Below are 22,910 nucleotides of genomic sequence, written 5' to 3'. Positions count from 1 at the left end.
AGCGATCATGTCCACCCAGCTGTGAAGCTACGCAGTCACACCAACTTCACCAAACACAAGCCCCCCACAACTCCACCCTGGTCCCTGCCCGCACTGACGGTGACCCCACCCACCCAGGTCCCATCTATAGTGAGCAGACAGAGGGGGGGTTTAGCTCAAACTGCTGCAATCTGCAGAAAGCACTATGCTGGACACACTCTGGCAGCCAGTGGCAGCCTTATATCCTGCGCTCAGCTCTTTCCCTTTGTCACGGTGGATTGTGGATGAGCTCTCTACTGGGGTGTGGGTCTGTGAGCAGGGGTGGGGACTGAGGCCGGGGCGTAAACAGGTTCTGTGTATGTGTGTGTGTGTGTACTATCGATGCTGACACACATATGGAAAGCTCAAATGAGTGGTTTTTGAAGCCCTGGGGCTTTCTCTTAGCCTTAAACACCACTGTACATCATTTGGACAGAGAGCCTGGTGCGTCTAACCCTCTGGAGAGTAAAATGTAAATCCACCTGAGCTTTAAAAAGTACAGGTTGTACCAGACTGATATAAGTCAATGTATGGTCTTTTAAAGAGTACAGATTTTTACTCACTCAGATGACAATAACAGCCATAAGAAGGTTTGTTGCACAGTCTTACTTTAAGTCTGCCAATAAAACACAATTAGATAAAACAATGAGACAATTAGATAAAGAAAATGTCAGACAGGAATCAAAATCAGTCTCACTGAAAAGTAAATGAGGTAAATATAAGATTTAAGTATGTATTCATGTATTTTGTACTTTTTGTGATAGGCCTGTTGAACTAAATTTTAATTGGCTGTTAATGAACTCCAAACTCTCACAATTCTCCCAAAACACTACTGTTTTTTACTATTGTCTTATTTGTAATGCATGTTCATTGTTCATTCATTATCGTTATTGTGGACAATAAAGATAGTTCTGACCTAAATTGGCCTGACCTAACCTAACCTAGCCTAACCCAATCTAACCTAATGTAACCTAACTTAACCGTCAGGCAGCAAGGTCAACAATTGCCTTAGGCCCCAAAAAGGCTCCATAAATGACCCATAAACTTATGGTAAAGAAAGTTTTTTTTAGGATTTAAGAAGACAGTGGCCAATGCATGTAAACAAACAGCTCAGCATTGTGTATAGTAAAAAAATGAAGTAAAGCTACCCCTGAAAAAAGGAGGAAGCAGAAGGGTACTAAAAGAATATACCCACCATAGCCACAGCCTGTCCAGCTGGCAAGAGGTGCAGAAGTATCCACTGCCATACTACCACAACAGCTTATTTCTTGAGGCTGTGAAACTCCTCAATTTATCCTCTGCATGCCACCATAAATATATTTTTTATGACTTATTTATCATTCAAAGATTGAAAAGGGAGGAGAACAAGGAACATGGGGGGTCCCATGCCTGTGTTTGCTGTATGCCCCAAAATCTCTAAATCACCTCTGATAGGTATCAGCACCAGTGACTAACTGAAATATATGGCTGAGGATAGTCAGCATATAGCAATAAAATGTATTTATGCTAACAAATAATTGTTGCAATAGTTACCTTTCATCTTTTGAATTTTTCTTTGTATTTCAAATGGTTTTGGCTTATTTATATCATCTTATATGGAAGCATCATGCCAGCAAATAAAGAGTGGAAATTCAGCAATCATGTTTGTACAATTTTGAATTAATAATTTACAAAAACATGATGTTTACAGCAGTGACCTAATCATTGTTATTAAGATCTTCAAAAAAGACCAACTATCTGGGCCGATTATCTGGCATTTTAAGATAATTGACATTGGCCAATGCTTGCACTGACATGGCCAATAAACAAAAAATTCCTGCAGACACATCTGCGGCCAGCTTTGCCCTGTTGTAAACATTTACCTAAAATCTTTCCCGTCTTTTCTAAATGTTAACACATTACTGCCATCCTAAATGACAGCAAATGTGGGTGTATATCATGTTACAATGTATGGAATAATGCAGTGGAATGATGTTGCTTCTGACATACTGCATCCTGCTCTCCCTTAAATACCAGTCATGTTCTGAAATCGAATGCATCAGCCACTGAAAAACCCGTATTGATTAACCACTAATCTCCAACGCACCATCTGAATGGGCGTAGAAGAAAAGCTTACTTATATTCTAATTGCATTGCATTGCATAACAAAACATGTGGTCGTATAAGAGAATAAACAAGTCAACAAAAAATAAACAGCATCACTGGCACATCATTGGCATTATCGAGCTTATACAATATGTTTTCTGTCATAAACTAGGTGATGTGGTTTGAATAACTTCTTAAATTTAAGCCAAAATCAGTGTTTTTCAGTCCGAATTCTTAGTGATCCATGACTTTGACTAACGGTGTTCCTTTTGATGTACATAAGATCTCCTTTTAAAGGTAAAGTCTATACGATTTAGGGGGATATATTGGCAGAATATGACAGAAATGGAATACAAATAGAGCCGGACTATTATGGTTTGACAGATATTATCAGCCCAGTACTGGCCCAGCACAGCTATATTGGTCTATATCCATCCATATCGAGGTATATATATATGTATATATATATGTGTGTGTGTGTGTGTGTGTGTGTGTGTGTGTGTACACATTTTTTTTTTAAATATAATACTTATTTTTGAATCACTTAGTTTTATAGGCAGCATTTCATAAACATTTGATAATTTTTCTTAATTCAAGTTGTTTTTTTTACTTAACTTACTATTAGCTCCACAAATCCAGTATTCGTCAGGATCTAATATAATATTCATAAGTATGTTTTAATTTGTGTATAATCACCTGAAAAAAATCACTGAAAACACTGAATCACTGTGTTTTTGTGACCTCAGAATTAGCCCTTTATATCTGCAGAGGATGCCAGCATTCTTCTATGGAGGCCACCATGTTGTGTGTCTACAGTTGCCCTGAATGAATAAACCAAACTCTGGCTCAACGGTCTTTTGCGTTTTTTGAGTTTTGCGGCCACTGTATGTTCTCATACATGCTTGGAAGGAGAGGGTGCCAGATGCCACGAAATCCTACATACTTGTCCTTTCAAACCAATGAAACCTTTCTCTACCTTCATTCAACTGTCCATCAACCTCACTGAAATAGGTTTGTTGAGCCAGGTGCTTAGTGCAATAAAATATTTGAAGCAGTGACAAATTTGCTCAAATATGTTGATAGTGCAAATCAATAGTAACCACTGACGTTATAGTTGTAGCTGAAAAGATCCTGCCCACTCAGAAAGCTTCAACTACAATAACACATTCACAGAAGAAATGCAATACTGGAACCACACTAACAACACAGCAGAGCTTTTTCATTACCACTAACTGCTTATAATGAGTAGCATGCTATTTTCCAAACTGCTCAGCCCTCCCTGAGACCCATCATCCCATAAAGCCCTCACCACTACCACTTTGTTGGTTCAGCTACACCCATACTCACATATACACACCCTATGGAGAGACAGACACAGTCCAGACGGAGAACACAAAGACACAAAAATAGTTTAGGTGTTGGGTGCCTTCCTCGGTGCCTGCCTACAGGCCACCAACGTGAATTTGTCAACTAGAGTCCACTAGAAAATGTCTACTAGAAAAACCATCAAGTCGCTGCCCACATACCATGCAAAAGAGAAAAACACAGGGGAAAACCCTTATCTGGTCTTGAAGGTCTGTTGCATGTGGATCTTTCCAGGGCTTTATGAATAACCCAGATCTTGATGTCACAGACCAACCAGGTACTGCATAGTGTCTCAGGAATAATTTAGTGCAACAGCAGTTCTCAAGGGTAAAATGCTAAAATGGATAGAGGAAAACCTGAAAGAAAACCACATCAAGGTTCAAGGGTTTTTGATTTCTAGCAAGAATTTCTCATTTCAGTAAAAAGCAACAATATTGGTGAGATGTTTAATGAATCACTATAATGTAATCCTGCAAAATGATGTATAGATATTTGATGATCTCAACCCAGGGTTCCCAGGAAAATGAAAATATTTGAATTTTGCTATTATATTTAACTGACTAGATGCCCAAAGGGGCTGAGAGTAGCTATTCTACTCATAGGTTTCACACTCTTTACTGTTAATCACAATCTACAGTATAGATAGTTATGGAATAACTACATTTTATCAGCTGGGGATCACTTCTGACTATATCTTATCAAATATGGGTCCCAGCACTGGTGGACTCAAGCGCACTCTTGGATACCCCCATGGGGGATAAAACATGATAAAGTGTCCTCTAGGGTGCCCTTCAAATGGAGAAAATGTGATAAAGTGTCCTCCAGGGTGCCCTTTCAGTGGAGAAACCACAATGCAATGCCATGTAGGCTGCCCTACATGCTAGACACTTATCTGGCCTCTACATGCCTTTAAATTGTTAAATAGTGTGTTTTATTGCAACGTTATGGTAGTTATTGCACTAAAATACTTTAATCTAAACCAGGAATTCAAACTGTTTCACCATAAATGCACCATCAAATGCATATTATTTACAAGAGGCTTCGTAGCCAAATATTTTTCATTTTCTACATCCTACATCATAAAATAGTTCATAGATAATCTAACAATCTAGAAATCTTGATAAATATATACAAATCTTCCTCCCTCTGTAGTCACAAATACATCGCTCATTAAAGGGAAATTTCTGCACTTTTCACATGGCTGTCCAATCAGTGCTAATGTTAATGTAGTTAGTTGAAGCAATAAATTCCATGGACGAAAAAAACAAAGTTGTTCTTCTGCAAAATCTGTTGTTCTTCCTGAATCCGGTGATGTCACAGTGATGTTGTTGGTTTTAAGAAAGAACTACAGGCTATTTCATCTTAGTCTAGTCTCTGCCTCTGGGTAGCTAAATGAGTATTTTTGTTACCTAATGCTATGTTCTAGCCAACAAAGTAATAGCTTTAGGCTAGGGTGGTGATACCTACAACATCGAAGTGGGACTCAAAAAGCTTGACACAATGCATCCTGGTACATGTAGGCACTGCTGCATGGTCAAGTGAGCAGGAAAACTCTGTTTTCTTTGTCAAAATAGTATGCACTGAAGAAAATCATTGCCTCAGACGACAATATTTACCACCAACGTTGATTGGACATCCACACAACAAGTGCAAGTTTCCCTTTAATGGTAAAAACCGGCTCTCTCTCTGCAAAAATATGGTGTGTTGTTCTTTCACTTGATTAAGTAGATGTGTACAAAATAGGCTTCCCCGAAGTATTCCAAGGTAAATGCATGAGGGGGTCAATGCCATATTTTCTATCTTTTAAACGGTCCTTGGCTGAACTTCTGGGTTAGGCTACCATTGTTTTTTGGCTGGCGAGTGAGGCAAATACCAACATTTGGCTGGTGGCTGATGCTAGTCTTGTGCCTTGAATAGGAAACTGAATAGCATGTGAATGTGAAGGCTTTCAGTTTAGCACCAGGGACAGCACCAGATACAAGGACAGACGGAGCATCTTCTCCTCTTAGTGTGCAGTTATTGTTGAGAATGCTGGAAATATTGTGCACGCTGTCTCCCATGTGACTGTGAAGGGTCAGCACCCACCCACACACACCCACCCACCCCCCCCCCCCACCCCCACGCACACCCCTAACTACCACCACCACGTCCACTTTTTCTTTCTTCTCCCTGTTGAACGGGAGTACATGCAGGGAGCGGGAGCGAGTGAGGTACGGACGGCCCTTCGGATGCTCGGCTGGCGGCCGCGGGGGGAAGAAGAAGAAGCTGCTGCGGATATCCGTCTCCATACCTGCCTCAAAACGGGCTCTTCTTCTCGTCGCCTATTTTTTCTTTCCCCGCTGACCGTTTTTGTTTGAAAGCTAGATATATATGTAACTAACAAAAAAAAAAGCCTGGGTTGGTTTCGTAACGCGCTGCACCGGTAGCAGCGCGGAGGGAAAAGGTCTTTTTCGAGGATGCGGATGTAACGGAAAGACGTTATCTGTGTCACCTGGGATTTTTAACCGTTACAATTCGAATTAGCTTAGTCGCGACGGTAGCACAAGAAGATATCGTTCATGTCTGGTGAAATATCGCTCATAGTGACTCGGTAGTAATAACATCGGCAGCCACTGTGTAACACAAGACAAAATAAGAGGTAAGGGTGATTTTTTTTTTTTTTTTTTGTCTTTTTCTTCCCCCACCACCAGTAGGTTACCCACTAATAACAAAGCTAATGAGGGGAGAGGGGAGTCTGATATTCAGGTGACTGCTGTTAGCTTGCCTTTGCTATTAGCTGCCCAAACAGATAACGTTATTGTATCGCAGCTAATGCCATTTTGTTGAAACTCTGAAAGAGATGTTGGTTGAAATAAGCTCATGTATGATTCTGGTGTGTTAGCTGCATGGCTGAGAAGTGTATCCGACTGCAACGCCTTTACGTTAGTTATTGGGGCACCATCCCTCTGTGTGTCTGTGTCTTCATGCCTTTGTTTGAATCGATGTCAAACGCAGCCACATTTTATCTGCGTGTTCTGCACAGCCAGCCTGTGGATGTTTGATTTCACATCTGCTATTAAACCAACCGAACCTTGTTTGCCTGCCTGTTACCCAGGTTATTATTGGGGTCTTCTCACCAAGATGTGGCATAGTGCTGGCATCTTATAAAGCTGCAGCTTTTTTTTTTCTTTCGACATTGTGGGCTGTGTGGTTATGTTATGATAGGACTGAGATTTATACTGCGTGCCTGCTGGCCTAGACTGTGAGTCATAGCAAGGGATGCATCAGGTAAAAGTGTGCTCTTTCAAGCCAAAGATCATTGAAAACAAAGGCTAGGGACAAAACAAGTTGTTTTGAAAAGTGTGACTTGGCTACATGTCTATCATTCTCTAATTTTACAGATATTGAGAGCTGACATTTGCCGGCTACCACGTGCAGAACATGTTTCATGGCCCAGAGACATCAGCCCATTGTAAAATTGTCATCGTGACAGAAAAAAAAACACATGGGCGTGCATAAATAATGAGAGGAACATATTAATCATCATTCTTGATGAGCCACTTGAAATTTGAGGTTTTGTGCACATAAGTGAGAGCAGTTATTGGTGATGATGAAGATTGTGATGTTCAAAGCGTTCAGGTTTCCAGAAAGATTTTTTTTGAATGTAATCCTGCAGATAGAGGCTGACCAATATGGGATTTATGAGACAGATACCAATACCGATTTTCGAGAGGAAAAATTTTACAATTACCGATGTGGTAGCCAATAAAGGCCTAGTGTTTTTTTGAGCTGGAATAAAAATAGACCTTTTCTATGTGGATTGTGCACCCATTTTGCTTCGATATATTTATGCAGAGGTAATCAGAAGGCTGTGTCTTTATTATATAATATTGCATATTTTATTTAACATATGCATGTGCCAACCAATTGTAGAAAGGGACACCAGGAAAATAAATAGTAAATATTAAATAAGAATAAAATAAATAGCTAAATAAACACCTGTACTGGTCAGTATCAGGCAATTGCAGGATTTTTTTCATACTGTCAGTCAATTAGGGGTGGACTGTAAACAAGAAACAACTTCTCAGCATTTACACTCCCCTTGTCTTCATAAATACTCCCCATTGTGCTAAATCTAAATCACCACAAGAAATGCTTTCTGTATAAAAGTTTTTGTACTGGTGCAAATAAGTAAACTTATACACTGGTACTGATATACCCCTAATGGGCTAATATTGGGCTGATATATTGGTTGAGCTCAACCTGCAGTGTGATGTATGGATATAGTAGGTTTAATTAAGTAACTATATTAAGTATAGACTACTAATGGCATTTCTGAGGTAAATTCAAGGATAACATATCATCACAAGAAATCTTAAGATAATGCATTCAATGTAACATATTCTTTTCTATAATAGGCTTGTATTTATAGAATTTAATCATTAAATCTGTATATTGAAATGTGGGCTGTGGGCTTAAAAAGTAAAAGATCGTTGTCAACAAAGACTAGTGACCAAACAAGTTCCTTTGAAAAGTGTTTGCCAATCAAGTGTTTTAAAGTAATACCTCTAATTTTGCAGATATTAGCTGACATTTGTTGGCTACCATGTGTAAAACCATGTTTCATAGCCCAGAAACATCAGCCCATTGGAAGATTATTCATCATGACAGAAAAGAAAACACATGGGCGTGCATAATCATCATTCTTAATGAGCTGTTTGAAATTTGAGGTTTTTGTTCATACGATTGACAGTTGTTATTGGTGATGAAAGGTTATATTCTAGGATAGCTGATTTTATTTTTTCATTATTTTCTGAAATCTAATAAAGAGCTGAAAGGAAAAGACACTGTACAACAAAACTGTACAGTAGTAGAAGGATATCATTGTTATTGTCAAGGGGCAAGAAGCCCCTCTTACATACAAGGGGTTGACCAACCTCAAAAACAGCATGCAAACTGCTGTTTTTGGCTAGAACACTTAACCACTGGCCAGGCAGTGGTTTGGTGTATTTCTTTTTCTTTTTTTTTTTTTTTTTACTTTGGTAAGAGCTATGGCTGTTTTGTGGAACCAAACCTATGCCCTCTCCATTACAGGATACATATTTACTATTCTACATTAGTGGTTCTCAATAAAACACATCTCAGATTTTCAGCCCGCTTTATATTCTGTGACCGATTTACACATTGATTGAAAGTTGAATGCAATAAATTGAAGCCATTTACAGGATGGGATAGAAAGCCAGTGGTTCATTCTGTTACACTTAAAATGCCTCTTCCATCTCCCCCTACCCCCTCCATCCTTTTAGGCTCGGGGAATATCTTATAATTATTGCATGTTTATCGTCTTCATTTATTTGTTTCTGTACATTACTTTGTTCACCTAATACCTCTTTTTTATTTATTTTATTATTTAGCAGGAGGATATATGTACACTAATAGGAAACAACACATTTCCTGGGACTTTAGCTATGGTGTGATATTCTGTATCTCAGTTGTTTTCTTTTTCTGACGTAAAGGGCTGTATTACAGCTGAAAAGTGACATAATTTCTATAAACTAGTAATATTAGGGCAAGCCTCTATATTTCCTGGTCATCATATCCACAATAATGTCACTTTAAATGTAGCTTACACTGAATTTTCTTTAAAAACACCAGTGGTCATACTCTACATATTGTCACAGCATTCATATGGAGGGAGTAAGTCAAAAAGAGTGGGTTAGAATTTTCATTTCATTTTTCAGTATCATCTGCCCATATGGCTTTGAAGGCAGTTTATATGTTTGTAAAATTGAACTTCCATTAGATTAAAAGAATACAAAGATAATATATCTTGTTATTGTTGACACAACCAGTGAATGAGTATTTTATTAAATGAATTTGTTAAATTTACACAGAATTCCCCACAGAGAAGTCAAGCCTTGTTTCAGTAAGGTTGGAACTGTACCACCAGAGGGCAACATGATGACTTTCCTCCTCTTGTTCACCTTGTTGAAGCAATGCTCATGGAGCTTTGTCTGCAGGCAGCGTTATGTGTAAGGTTGAAGGAGGCCACATACAGTATGTTCAATAATTAACAACGTCCCTTTGGAGCTGAGGCTGAAATCTAGCCGCAAAAGCCTGCTGTGATATCACTAAACACCAAATGGGGGATTTACAAGGAAAATAACAGTGTGTAATTGTGCATGAAAACACACAGTGCAGGAATAATTTATCAGCCTTTCTGCAGTTCTTGTGTTTAGGTTTGTCTGTGTCATAGCTTACCCAGGCTTCTTGTGCAAACATTGGCCATGAGTAGCCTTCCTTCAAATCTTTCTGGACAATCTGACACACAGACACGCAACTGAATCTGCTAGAGAGGAACAATACATTCATTTAAATGCCTTTATTCCTTCAACTTGCAGAGTATCTGCAGATTTAGCAAATATAGGCTATCCATATTCACAGCTCATGGTGCCATTCATGGGACTGAGTCTTGTTCTTCATTTTAATGTTGTATGCCAACCGATAAGAAAACCCATTACTAAGAAGATTTTTTTGGACAAGTTTAAAAAGTATCTTTTTCAAAGTTATTGATTTATTGTTTGCACATAATGAACACTTATTTGCAGATTGGGCCCTGTGTGTTTCTGTATTGCTGTAATAGAAGTGAAAATACTTAGTGACAGTGATCAGTTAAAGATCTGGTGTTTAAGATTTATGGGGATTTATGTGCAGACTTTGGCAGGCATTGAATATAATATTTATAAGTATGTTTTCATTAGTGTATAATCTGCTGAAAATAAGAATCGGGCATGGGTGCCTCTGGATAAAATGTACAGACAAATGTTCAGCAACCTTTTATTTGTCTGAATATAATGTTTTTGTTGATAATTCCTGTCTCTAAAAATCTTACTGTGATCATAGTTTGTTATTGTGTTCATGGCCACAGGCACAGTGTAGAGCCCTTTTGATGAGAGACCAACGGGTTGTGATGATAGGTGGATGAGATATGGCTGTTAGCTTGCTGGCTAGATGAACAGCATTCAACAATGGAATGGGTCTCTGAATGTGGGCCCCCCATAGTGCTGATTCTCAAAATCCCTCTCGAACAAGCTTTTTTTTTCAATTCCTGTCATTCACACTTTCATTGTGCTGCAGTGAACCATATCACTAACCCAGAGTGTGCCTTGTGCAACTCATGCTGCCTGTGTGTCTACGTATGCCTATGTTGTGAGGCCAGAAAGTGACAATGATGATGACTTGAGGTCGAAATCTGCTGCCATAAAATAAACAATTGAAGAGCCATTCAGCACTTGGCACTACATCCTGTGTGAGAGCTTTAGCTGTTGAGCAGAAAATAGAAACACAGCTTTGGAAAAATAAAATTGTCATATTAAAAAATGTTTTTAACAATATTTTGTAGACTATTCTGAAAACCATGCACTTCTAGGGGACCACAAAATCCTACAACCCATGGGGGTTATTAAATAGTTCTGGCAAATTGGATTAAGTCAGATAGGTTTGTCAGGATAAGACTAATGCTGTTTAAACTTTGTTCCTGAAAAGTTATAATTCTAGAGATACATGTGAGGTTTTCGCTCATTAGAACATAACAGCTTATTTTAGAATTTTTAAGAAGTAGGTCATCATCAGGATGAATATTACAGCATCTTTGAAATTAAGGAATTTCCTCTTAGTCTATAATTAAACAGTAGGCAATGAGTGAAGTTGATTTAAAGATTTTAGTGCATTAATAGCATTTACAGCATTTACATTCCAACGAAAAACATTGTTGGCATGCAGTTTGGTGCCCATAACATCTGTTTTGAATCGTGTTTTGAATTGTGTATAGCTTATCATGATGATTAAAAAATCTGTAGATGCACAACATAGCACACGACTGGTCTGCATTTACCTCAAATTGCACTCCTCTTTGTGTATACTGACTATAATAAATGATAATCATATTATTAGTAATTTAGTCCCTCATATTCTGCCTAGATAAAATGATTTTGCTGATATTACCTCAGAAATATTGGAAAACTAGACATGTCTGGATCTCACTAACTCCACAAAACTACTACTACACTACAAAACTACTTGACAGTTACAGTATCATAACTGTAGTACACTGTGTAACATACAAATTTGAAGTCCTAAACACAGCTAAATGCTCAGTAGTTCAGGGAGAGAGCAGGTTGCTCATCTCCTCGAGGGGGAGAAAGAAGAAGTGCATTACAAAGATACCCATAACTGCAGGTAGTATCTGGACATACATCCACCTGAAAAATATACTCAGTGCTCAAAATTTAGGAATTTACAGTAAGGCACTTCATGTACTAATACGTCTTTATTGACAGTTTGCTCTTAGTTTAAAAAAATCCACCCTTTTTGAAGATTAGGTCATTGGAAGGACTTTTGTTTTACGCTCAGTGCCTCTTGCGGGGGCAGACTTTCCATGCAGAGGCAGAAATTCTGAATAGTTGTTGCACTTGTGCTTCACAGGATCACAAAATGTTGCACACGCCCTCAGGAACCTGAAAGTGCAATATCTCACTGCCAATTTAATATAGACTTATGCCAAGCAATTCTAACATTTCTGATTTTGAGCTGGGCAGTGTTTGACTATTTAGATACTCACAGAAAAGGAATTGTTTCGAAGTAACTACCTCTAAACACAATGAATATCATCCACTGGTTGTGTTCAGTTTGTCAGTCTAACCCTTTGTGTTATAGACTGCTCTGAAATTACAGTTAGAAACTGAAGGGACTTAGTGCTGTACTATAAGACTGCCTTTTGACTCGCAAACATGTTTTTACCAAAGGTTGCAATTTCCTAAATGAATGCTCACAAGTCACAAGTCATTACTACTTCAAGCACAGCTGTTTTACACCACCACTACAGAGAACAGGCTGGTGGTTTAATTCTGGCAAGCTATCTTCCTCTCTATCCCGATATTTCCTGTTTTATTCTATTGTTAACTGACAACCAAATAAATATATTTAATCAAGTTGTTGGACTAATCACTGAATCAGTAGTATTAGTGAACTGTATCCAGCTGACACACTATGAAGCTAAGGGAAGATAACACCCTTATATATTGCATGTTATTAGGGTTTAGGAAAAGAGAAAAAAAAGCAAATACAGAAATATAAAACACTTCTGATACCAAAGGTTAAAAACACCTCCTCCACACATGCGTGTAGACCACAGATGTTGGATTAGGATTTGATCAACAGATGGTTTGAGAACAGTTTATGAAAATGTGGGAGTCTTGCTAGGGTCCTATATATAGGTCCATATTTATGTCTATATAGAATACTTACTGGTGTGAGGTACTATGCGTTATAATGTCCATGAAGTGGTGAAGCTTCTTCAGTTGTTATAGGCTTTGTTTCTTGTGAGCCTTTCGATCACACTCACAAATACTCTCTCTCACAAAGGAGCAGACCTGTAGGCATGTTAACAGTGTGCTTGCACGTGGTCATGTGTGTTTTAAAATGGCAAGAACCAGTCCATGGTGGGATTAGTCTGATCTGCATGAAAATTTCATTCACTGTTGTTTTTAGTTTGGATTTCTGGCAGCCCCGGAGATTGATGCTGCCACTGTGACTTCCAGCCAAATGCACTTCAAAGCAGACGCTATAAGCTCAGGACTCATTCAGCAACAGAAGCAGGACAGAAACAGCAGCCACTAGGCCTATAACTTTTGCCTTGCTTTGTCCATGCTGAATCTAAAAATGATATAAGTCCTGTAGTCTATGAATAGACTATTGGATGAGCCAAGCTTGTTACTCCTACATATTTTTACTCATGCCTTTCATTGACAGAGATAAGCAAGTACAGCTCATATCATCTCACTTGTGATGTGTCAATGCTAGGGCTAGGTATCGTTCAAAAGTTTTTGATACTTGTACAGGTACCAATATCTTGACTTTGATGCTGGTTCCTGAATGATACTTTCTTCGATGCCAGTTTTATAAAAATCCATTTTGACAAAAAAGACAATTACATTACACATTATAGTACAATAACTTACTTTGAAGAAAGAAGCTTCTCAAAGCCCTGGGAACAGCTGGAGAAACTCTTTTTACTCTGAGCAGTTTACTCAAATTGATAACGACAGAAATGAAGAAACTGATATCTGTACAACATTGGGCTTCTCTACCCAGCCCCAGTCAATGCTGCACTACTTCACAGAAGAATCATTGAAAAAAGACTCAAAGTGTGACTGTGACACTAGGTATCATGACTTAGGGCACAAAGATGCATGGTTTAATTCTAGAATTTCATTCACATAATATGGTGCTGATTTGAATAAAAGATGTACATTGTTACAAAACACAAGCTCTTTCAGTATCCATGTATGGCTATAGTCGTATCTTGGTATGATGTAATGTGTTCTGCTTTTCTCATTTCTTGCCTGATGAGAATGTTAACAAACGTTTATTAAATTGCCTAGGATAAAATTGATATATATGGATTCTTGAAGTGAATGGCATTGTCTTGATGGCAAAATTCGCCACAAATCTTAAATTACCATTAAAACTGAATACACAGCCCTGACAGGAAAATGTGGAGACCATAGTAGCTTAACATAAACACTAGTATGCACATGTGGAATTAAGTTTTAATGTAGACAGAAAAAACAAAACACCATGTTGGCTGCATGCTATGAAAAAGTGAATAGTCTTCAGAGGTTTCCTCGTAGTGGTTCACATCCTATTAGTCCATTGTGACTAGGGGTTTGCACGCTTAGTCACAATTATATGTGACTGCCTTTGCTAGTTGGCATCAGAGATAGTAGTTGGGTAAACTGTTTATTAATATTTTATGTACAACACCAGTTATCTGTTGTGTCTAAGATGTGATACAGCCACCCCACCACTAGCTGGGCCCAGGTATGAACCAGTGAGGTGAAAAGTGGGACAAATGGAAAAAGATGACATTGTGGCTGTGTAAACAACAACAACAAAAAACAAAAAAACGTGCATATAACCAGTTGAAAAGGGCAATGTGTAGCCACATTCAGCGCAGACATGCTGATGTTACACTGCAAGGACAGCAGCACCACCTAGACAACTAGGGAAATAAGTTGTTTGGAACAGACCAGACCACTTAACCTAGTATATAAGATGTCCATGCTTACTGTTTGCTTGCTGGTGTTTCTTAAGGGTCTTACTCACGTGAGAGCTGCTCAGTGAGACTTTAGTCAACTTTGAGCTGAGATCTCAAAATAATGGTATTATTACTTGTGCTAAATAAAATAAAATAACAAATGCAGTGTAAATAAATCTCCAACAGTGACATTAGTCTTGTAAAAGTAAATATGATATAATATATAATACATATATAATGGCAACAATTCTGCTTGAAATCAGTTATTTGATTAAATAAATAAGAAAAGAAATCACCCCTTTCTAAATATAACATTTATTATGTACCATTGTGTTCTGTACAGAGCCGTTGCCCAAAACCTAAGTAAATTGTCTATGTCCATGTGTGGAGGGCATGCTGACCACTTGAGTGTTTGATGAATGTGATGCTACAGGTCAACAAAGGACCTCTGCTGTCCTATTCAGCAGGGCATTCAGGCCAGGATCAGTGGCCTGTGGAGGGGCCTCTGATGCATATGTGCCTCTGGCTGCCTCATCTCTGCAAACAGGAAAGGCTCGACCGGCTGGCCTCAACTCTATGCTGACTCCTCCATTGTATGGGGCCAGTTTGTCCGGGAAGGCTTTGTGCACTGCATTTTGGGATCTGCCTCCCCACCCTCCAGGCTCGTCTGAGCATCACAGGCAGGCTGTTTTCAGGCAGCAGAGCAGTGCCACCTCAGCTTGCACATTAAAATTTGTTGGCTGCTTTACATGCATAAAAATATGCCTTTATTAAAATATTTAAAACTTAATAATTGTGTATTTTGAATAGCAGTATTATACTATGGGTTTTGGTAAGAGTTGAATGGCAAAGCTGACAGATCCTTTGTTTGGAATTATAGGGAGTGGTTGTGTGTGTCTGTGTGTGTCTAGCCTTGTCCCCTGGTGCATGGTGGCAGTGTGGCTGGCTAATGTGCACAGGCCTAATTCCCTGCGGGCGACTTGATTGTGGGCTCTATTTCTCTTTTTCTCTCATGCTGATTAACGGGTGCAGGGACAAACAGACCAGCTGGGCAAAGGGAAGCAGCTCTGGGAGGGAGGGGAGGAGGGATGACGGAGAGTGAGACTGAAAGAGATGGTGGTGGTGCTGCCTATCATGCTGCTTGCTCTGCCCTGCTTTCTTAGCTGGTGTCAGTCTGCTGTGAGCAATAGCCTGATGTGTGTCTGCTTGGTCAGAAGCTGGGGTTTAGCCTTGAGGCATTCCTCAGTGTCCCACTTTCATGCTTTTCCTTCTTCAGAAGCCCTATTCTTCTGTATGGTACATATACTGATTTTCTATTTTGAGTCTAGAGAAAGAATAGTGCTGTCACGTTTGAAAAGGTTAGCCTCCATGTAGACCATGCCTTGTTACCCAGCTGGAGGATATTTCATTACAATATTGAAGACATACTATCATTGAATCCAACTCCACTCCAGTTTTTGTTGTGTTTTCTAGCAATTGCAAAAAAATAGGCTGATTGTAACAGTTGTGCTTATTTCTTTTGTGTTATTTTTTGTTTGTCTTGATTGCACTAGTTCAGAGAGTAAATTTTCAAAGGCATATCGACATATGAGGGATACGTGACAGATTATAAATCTTTCATTACATTAATGTGTGTCTTTTGTGTATTTGTGGATTAGGCCTTGAGGGGATTTTCTTTTATGGAATCTCTTTTATGCCCCCTTTTTGTGGCACATCTGTTTGCCTGTCTGTGTCTGATATGTATTGTAGATATGTATTGTATTGCAGTAGTGTTGGGGCTAACATCTGATGTCTCCACAAGGTCTGTGTATGGAAAAATGGACTCGAAATGCCCTTTAGCATTGCAGAGTGAAGTTACAGTTTGGGGGGCTTTTTCTGTCTCTGATTTGGTTTCTCACTGGTCTAGGGAGAGGCAATTTTACATCACTCAGGCTAGCATGATTGTAGGTGTTGAACCAACCAATTTTATGTGCTGAATGCTGACACACTGTATGGTTACATGCTGAGTGGGTGGATTTGTATGTGTGTCTGTTAGAAGCACAGTGTGTGTGCGCGAGAGGGTTGTTACTGGTGGTGGTGGGTGTGTAATAGTTCAGCTCAACCTGCATGTGTGGTTTCATGCCTCCCTGATGTGTGTGTGTGTGTGTGTGTGTGTGTGTGTGTGTGTGTGTGTGTGTGTGTGTGTGTGTGTGTGTGTGTGTGTGTGTGTGTGTGTGTGTGTGTGTGTGTGTGTGTGTGAGGATGAGTACAGTAGGTTGTATCATAGTAGGTCAGGGGATTGTTTGTCTGATCCATTGAGGAGCGATTAGTGCAGACACTGAGCCGAGCCTCTTCCTACCCACAACAAGGGGAGGATTGCCCTCCATTTGCCACCGCCAGACTCTTGTGACCTCACTGGTCCCACCCCCCTCCAGCCCCTGCCCCTGTCCACTCCCACAGACAGATTGTCATGGACTCATTTGCTGGCAGGCCTGTCCTGGATAGTGCGTCCTCTTTGTGGCTCTTGCTACCATGCCATGATGTTTTGGTTATTTAAGCTTTGTATAAATCTTACTACTTAGCTCTTCATCAGCAGCACCACACCACAATAACCTACATGGTGTAGGCCTGCCGGTGGGTTTTATTTATGTCTTTAGAAATTCACCCAAAAATTTGGAAAGGGTGAGCGCTATTTAAATTGATGTTTGTGAACTGACTGTGTCTTTATAAAGAATATTTCCAACGTTTTAATGAGGGACACAAAAATAAAGATACTCACTACCTACATTCACACACACTCAGTGGCTTCAAGGCAAGCCAAGGCCTGGGGTGTCAGTTAGTGGGGAGGTGACAGGTCGGGGGGCAGTGTTGAGACCTTGCTCTGCCTTCTTCTCTAATCCCTGCATTTAGTTTCTATTCCCAGCCACTTGTTAATCAGCCACTAATAGGATTTTGCCAAGCTTTTGTTTTATTTTTTATCGCTAAAATGTGTGTGACTTGTTTGAATTAACAATAGTAAGGTGTACTGTAGGATTGGGAGGATCGACAATGTCACGGTCTGTTGGTTAAAGACTGAAGCCATCCATGACATTTGACGTAAAATTCTGTAGATACTAGAGCTAACATCCTCAAATACCTTGTTTTGTCCACAACACAAAGATATTCAGTTTACTGTCATAGAGGACTGAAGAAATCAGAAGATATTCACATTTGAAAAGCTGAGAATTTGGACATTTTTTTTCTTGAAAAATGACTCCTGATCAACTGATTATCAAAATAGTTGGCAATTAATTTAATAGTTAACAGCTAATCAACTAATCAGCTCTCATAGATGCAAAATAGTAGACCCATAAGTAGTAAACCTATTTCTATGTGGAAGACAATTTTAAACAGTGGTGTCACAATTTCTATATTAAATTGAAAATCAATTGAAATGACTTTTCAGTTTCTAGAATTGAAATCAGAGGGCAGTATTTGTTTTTTCTCTTCACACTCACCTACTGTAGCATCTGGTGTGTGTCTGAAGAAAAAGATAATACAGCGTCACTTACCAGCTGTTATAGCACACTTGATATCATATAGACTTTATAGATATATATCATATAGACCTAGATCTTTTTAAAGAAGAATTTGAAAAAGTAGCCTAAATGTCAGGGCATAAAACCAGTGATCTGTTAATCTGTACAAATCAAAACTTGATAGTCTAACAATAGCATAACTGTCAGTGCAAAATAAAAAAAATGTTTAAATCGAATCATAATCTTAAAATTGAAAGTCATCTTTACATATCACATAATTGCAATATCCCTGGTTAGATTTTGACTTAGGGCTTTTATATTCATCTCAGCCCCCTCTTTTGACTTGTTTCCTCCCTGTATACTGTCAACTGTCAAATAAATGCAAAATGGCTAAAATAAACCTTAAAAAACAACAAACACAAGAAAGCCTAATAATGTGGCTCAGTGACACATTAAGTTGCCCCTATGCTATACAGCTGTAGATAATTACTGTGTCTGAACTCTTTTCTCACAGTTAGAACAGCTAAGACAGCACTGCAAAAGGATGTTTAGAGATTTCTGAGTTGAGCATTCTGAAGTTGGGTTTTTTCACCCTGCACCATCTCATTTTCCCTCTTTGATGGTATGATCTATCATGCTGCACTTAATGATGCAGGACATATATGGGTCCAACCTGGCTGTATGCTGGCGGTGTACAGTTAGTATTGATAGGTATTGCGCAGGCACCTTTCCAGGTTTGATTTAGAGGATGCATTGACTTAGCATGACATGACTAATCCAAGTGTTTTTCGATCACACCTCCAGGAACAGAGAATGAATACATAGCCTCATTAATGTGCAGCATGTTGCTTCACTGGCCTACTTAATCTAGTCTACAGTACTACCTTGTTTGTTCCCTGGAATCTCTTCCTTCCATCCACTCACTGTAGTACAACAAGATCTAACATGGTCTATAACTAAACTCACCATGCCAGATGTGATGGAGAGAAATCACTAAAATGTGAGGATTGCTAGTGCATTAAAAGAATAAGATGCACCTTGAATCAAAGGACAGAGTTAGAAATACCACAGTCCCCCCTCTGTCATTCATCATATAAGTCAGCCACAGCTGAAAGATACAACAAAAGATAAACTAATAAGTATAAGCAAACTGGCTACTCGACTTTGTCTTTTAATCTTTTCAATGCTATTAAACAAGTGGCGCCTGTTAGTTAATGGGTTTCTCTGGTGGGGGGTTTAATCTTCATTTAGGCCCCCCATTGGGTGTCAGTGCATAATACTAAGGCCAGGATCTGTCTGGTCATATACAGTTAGTGCTTTTTTGTGGGTTAAATTCATTAATGAATTAAATACCATCACTGACAGAAAATGTTTTAGGTGCAGTGTATTGCAAATCTATTCAGAGTTGGTATATTTTTATTGGAATGTGTGCAAAAATATCTGACTTTTGCTGCTAAATTATTGGTTTAACCCCCCTTTATCTAGGTAAATTGAGGAATCAATATCCGTCAATATTACCAAGCTCTTAACAACAATATAGGCCTAATGTTATGAGAATATGATGCTTTTGATGTAATCATTTGTCACCATTTAATCATTTGTAATCATATAATGGGATATGCTGAATTTTATATAGTAGCAATCTGTGTCTGTCTGTAACAGCCAGGTCTTCAAGATTAAACAAGATGGTTAAAACAGTAGGCATATAAGCAGTAGGTTCAGCCTACACCTTCTTCGGAATATCTGTTTTGTTTTTTTTTAATTGAGAATTTGTTGCATACGTGTTTGTTAATCATTTTTTTATATATACAGGCCATAATGTAACATGTCTAAAATAAACTCAATAAACCCAGTTCATTTGAATAATTGACTGTCTCAGACACTACAGACCATTAAAATTAATAGAGGACAAGATGTATTTACTTGAGTTAAGTCTGTCTGCAAAATACAGAGATTCAGCCAGTATGACAAAGGGGATGGGATTGACCTCCTTGTTTATGAAGTATTGATTGTTGCCATATGAGGGTACCTTTTGTTATTATAACTGGATGCTGAGTTGGTACAAACAAGCAGGGTAGGAGGGATACTGTATGGCTAGCAGTAAGTGCAAGGGCAGGGACTAAGAATATAAACAACAAAGTGTTTTATTGTGTGGTTGTTTGACCATTAGTACGGTTGTAGAACAGTGTTTTGATAAGCAAGTACCCCGTACTATTTGTATCCTATTTTCTACCGGAACTTCTACAAGGATGCTACAGGCATCTCATTAGTGAAAGTAGCCACTGTATACAACATTATATTATCATTATATTAGCAGTACAGAATTGTACACCAAAGCACAGCTGATTGATACATTGATGTAATATTGATGTTTTGACATAAATTAGGATTTTGGTGACTGTAATATTGTGGAATATTTTAAATGTTCTTCTCCTGGTGGTCCTTACCAGTTAACAGACTATTTCAAGCATATTTGACTATCAAGCTGAATGAAATAACCAATGAATCTCACTTCCTGTTAATCATCCACATTAGTAATGATTTCTGTTGCAAACTTTGCTTAGTTTAAATTTTATCTGAAAGCATCATTAGCCGTCTTTAAATAATTCTTGGCCTCCTATAAAACATTTTGATATTTTCGATATATACTTGTTTAATCATTACTGATCTGATTCTTTGACCACCACCCAAGCCTAATGCAGTATGAGGTTGTGTGTGTGTGTGTGTGCGTTTGCATTTGTACAAGCCTGTATGTGTGCTTGCATTTGTACAAGTCTGTATGTGTGCTTGCGTTTGTACAAGTCTGTATGTGTGCTTGCGTTTGTATGAGTCTGTATGTGTGCACATATGCAAGTCCAGATCTAATCAGTGTCGATTGATGTTGTTTCTGCCTTCAACACTCAGGATAAAATGAGATTACTGGAGCTGCGCTGGCTCACAGCAGCAGTTCTATTCAATTATTGGTTGGCTAACTTAACGACTCCATGACAGTTGCAGAAGTTATCTCCCAACTTTTTATCTCATTCCACACTCTGGCAGTTCTACTGTCTAAGCTGCTATTTGCATTTGACTGTCATTTGAGTACATAAAACTAGAGTGCAGCTGTGAGGCTGTGAGGAGAGTGCGGTTGACATATGTTACAGTGCATCATCTGGCTACTGATGAAATAGAAAAAGCTAATTTTCTGAACTGGATCTTTCAAACTTTCACAAACATTTCAAAGGTCAGTCTTTTGAAACTTGTTGGATCATGCAATGTCTTCTTGCTTTGTATGCACTGACTGGATGTTTTTTGTCTGTGTGTCTGAATTGTAGGTTGAATGTGTTTTCCTCCAGCCTGGACACCATGAGCACCATCTCGCCGACGGACTTCGACAGCTTGGAGATCCAGCAGCAGTATAATGACATCAACAACCGCTGGGACCTGGCAGCAGAGACTGACTGGGATAATGAGAACAGTTCAGCACGCCTCTTCGAGCGCTCACGCATCAAGGCTCTCGCAGGTATGCTACACTTCAGGTCCCACCATTGTGCACACTTGGTTCTGTTTCAAATGTTATTCTTATGTCACAATCTTACAGTGGTTTACATTCTCATTTACAATTTAAGATAACACTGAACTGCAATAACAGAAGTGTAATATCTGACTTGACTTTGAGATTTGAATATTATAAGTTTAGTGTTTGATGTATTAGATAGGTGCTTTAGCTCTGGTCCTTTTTAAGTTGATGCAAAGTACATTTTTTTATATTAGATTGGATTATCTTGAAGGTGCTTTCGCTATTGCAACTTTTTAACACTCACTTCAGCATTTAATTCCTTAATGTTGAAAATAAATGATAATTTATTGGGTACACTGCTGATTAAGATCCCCTTTGTAACCACAGAAGGGGTGGTATTAGGGTCCATCAGATGGTGGACACAGTCCATCCTGCAAATCTTACTATATAAATCCATATGGATTAAATAAAATGTTGAATATTGAGGTTATTTTACTGTTGTGGTAATAAATATGATTGTGTGTGTAGCGTCTCCACCTCCAAGTTACAATGAGCTGCAAAATGAAAGAATCAAAATGAGCTTATTATCAAACCGTTAGCTATAATTGATAGAAAAATGGCACTGTTGGGACTATTAAATCCTGCTGAGCTGAATAGTATAATGATGTTATCATGACTGCAGTCAAAACACTTCAAAAGTACACTAGCAAATGCATGCCAGAGAAACAATCAGCAAAGGTTTGAACTCCATAAAACAAATTAATATTACTTTTAAGAGCATACTATTGTCATACTATTGTTTTTATTGTTTAACATGCTATTTTGTGTCATAAAATTAACATAGTGGTTCATTTAAATATGATGACATTGCATAGTTTTTAGAGGGCATGATTGGAATTTTTTTTCAATTGGATTTTGGAAGTCTTTTAATTGTACTCAGAATTTTGTAGATCAGAGAACATAGAAATGCAGAGCAAATGTTAAAAGTGCTGAGGCGTGCACAAGATGATAATAAGTTTATCACTGAGTAAAGGTGATCAGTAAAATATAGTATTTGTGCATTTTTCTCTAACAAGAAATGGTATTGAACAGACAACACAACAACACACTCTTGTTTTAAACACACCACTCAAGCAGAATACGGTAGACTGAGGAACAAACTTTTATTTTTTCTGTCCCAAAAGGCACAAATCTGTCTTTATAGGGCAAGACAGAAATACTTCCAAAAGGAGGACAAAGCCATGCAGCTGTATAGTCAATTCACTAAAGAGCAATAAGCAGTGATGGAATGAGGTGGTGAGACTAGACTTCCAAGGCTAGTTAGGTGTGGTGAAAATCCTCCATCAGTATGAGAACACATCAACTAAAA

General features: G+C 38.6%; 1 protein-coding gene across 3 annotated transcripts in view; it reads left to right on the top strand.

Annotated features, from left to right (window-relative positions):
* The first annotated feature begins 5,649 nt into the window (after positions 1-5,649).
* sptbn2 (spectrin, beta, non-erythrocytic 2) overlaps positions 5,650-22,910 on the top strand; it is a 63,944-nt gene continuing 46,683 nt past the window's right edge. For 2 of the 3 annotated variants that reach the window (XM_084731080.1, XM_084731081.1), the window contains exons 1-2: positions 5,651-6,106; positions 21,357-21,544. In XM_084731080.1, coding sequence (XP_084587206.1) covers positions 21,388-21,544 — 157 coding nt within the window. In that variant the 5' untranslated portion in view covers positions 5,651-6,106; positions 21,357-21,387. Of the gene's footprint in view, positions 6,107-21,356; positions 21,545-22,910 lie in introns of all 3 variants that reach the window. The other variant, XM_084731078.1, reaches the window with a different exon arrangement.

Source organism: Lutjanus erythropterus, chromosome 11 (genome assembly GCF_056507025.1).
Source record: "Lutjanus erythropterus isolate fLutEry1 chromosome 11, fLutEry1.hap2, whole genome shotgun sequence".
In the NCBI taxonomy this organism is placed as follows: domain Eukaryota; kingdom Metazoa; phylum Chordata; class Actinopteri; order Lutjaniformes; family Lutjanidae; genus Lutjanus; species Lutjanus erythropterus.
The sequence above is the reverse complement of the archived record's forward strand: the minus strand, read 5'-3'. Positions and strand labels throughout refer to the sequence as shown.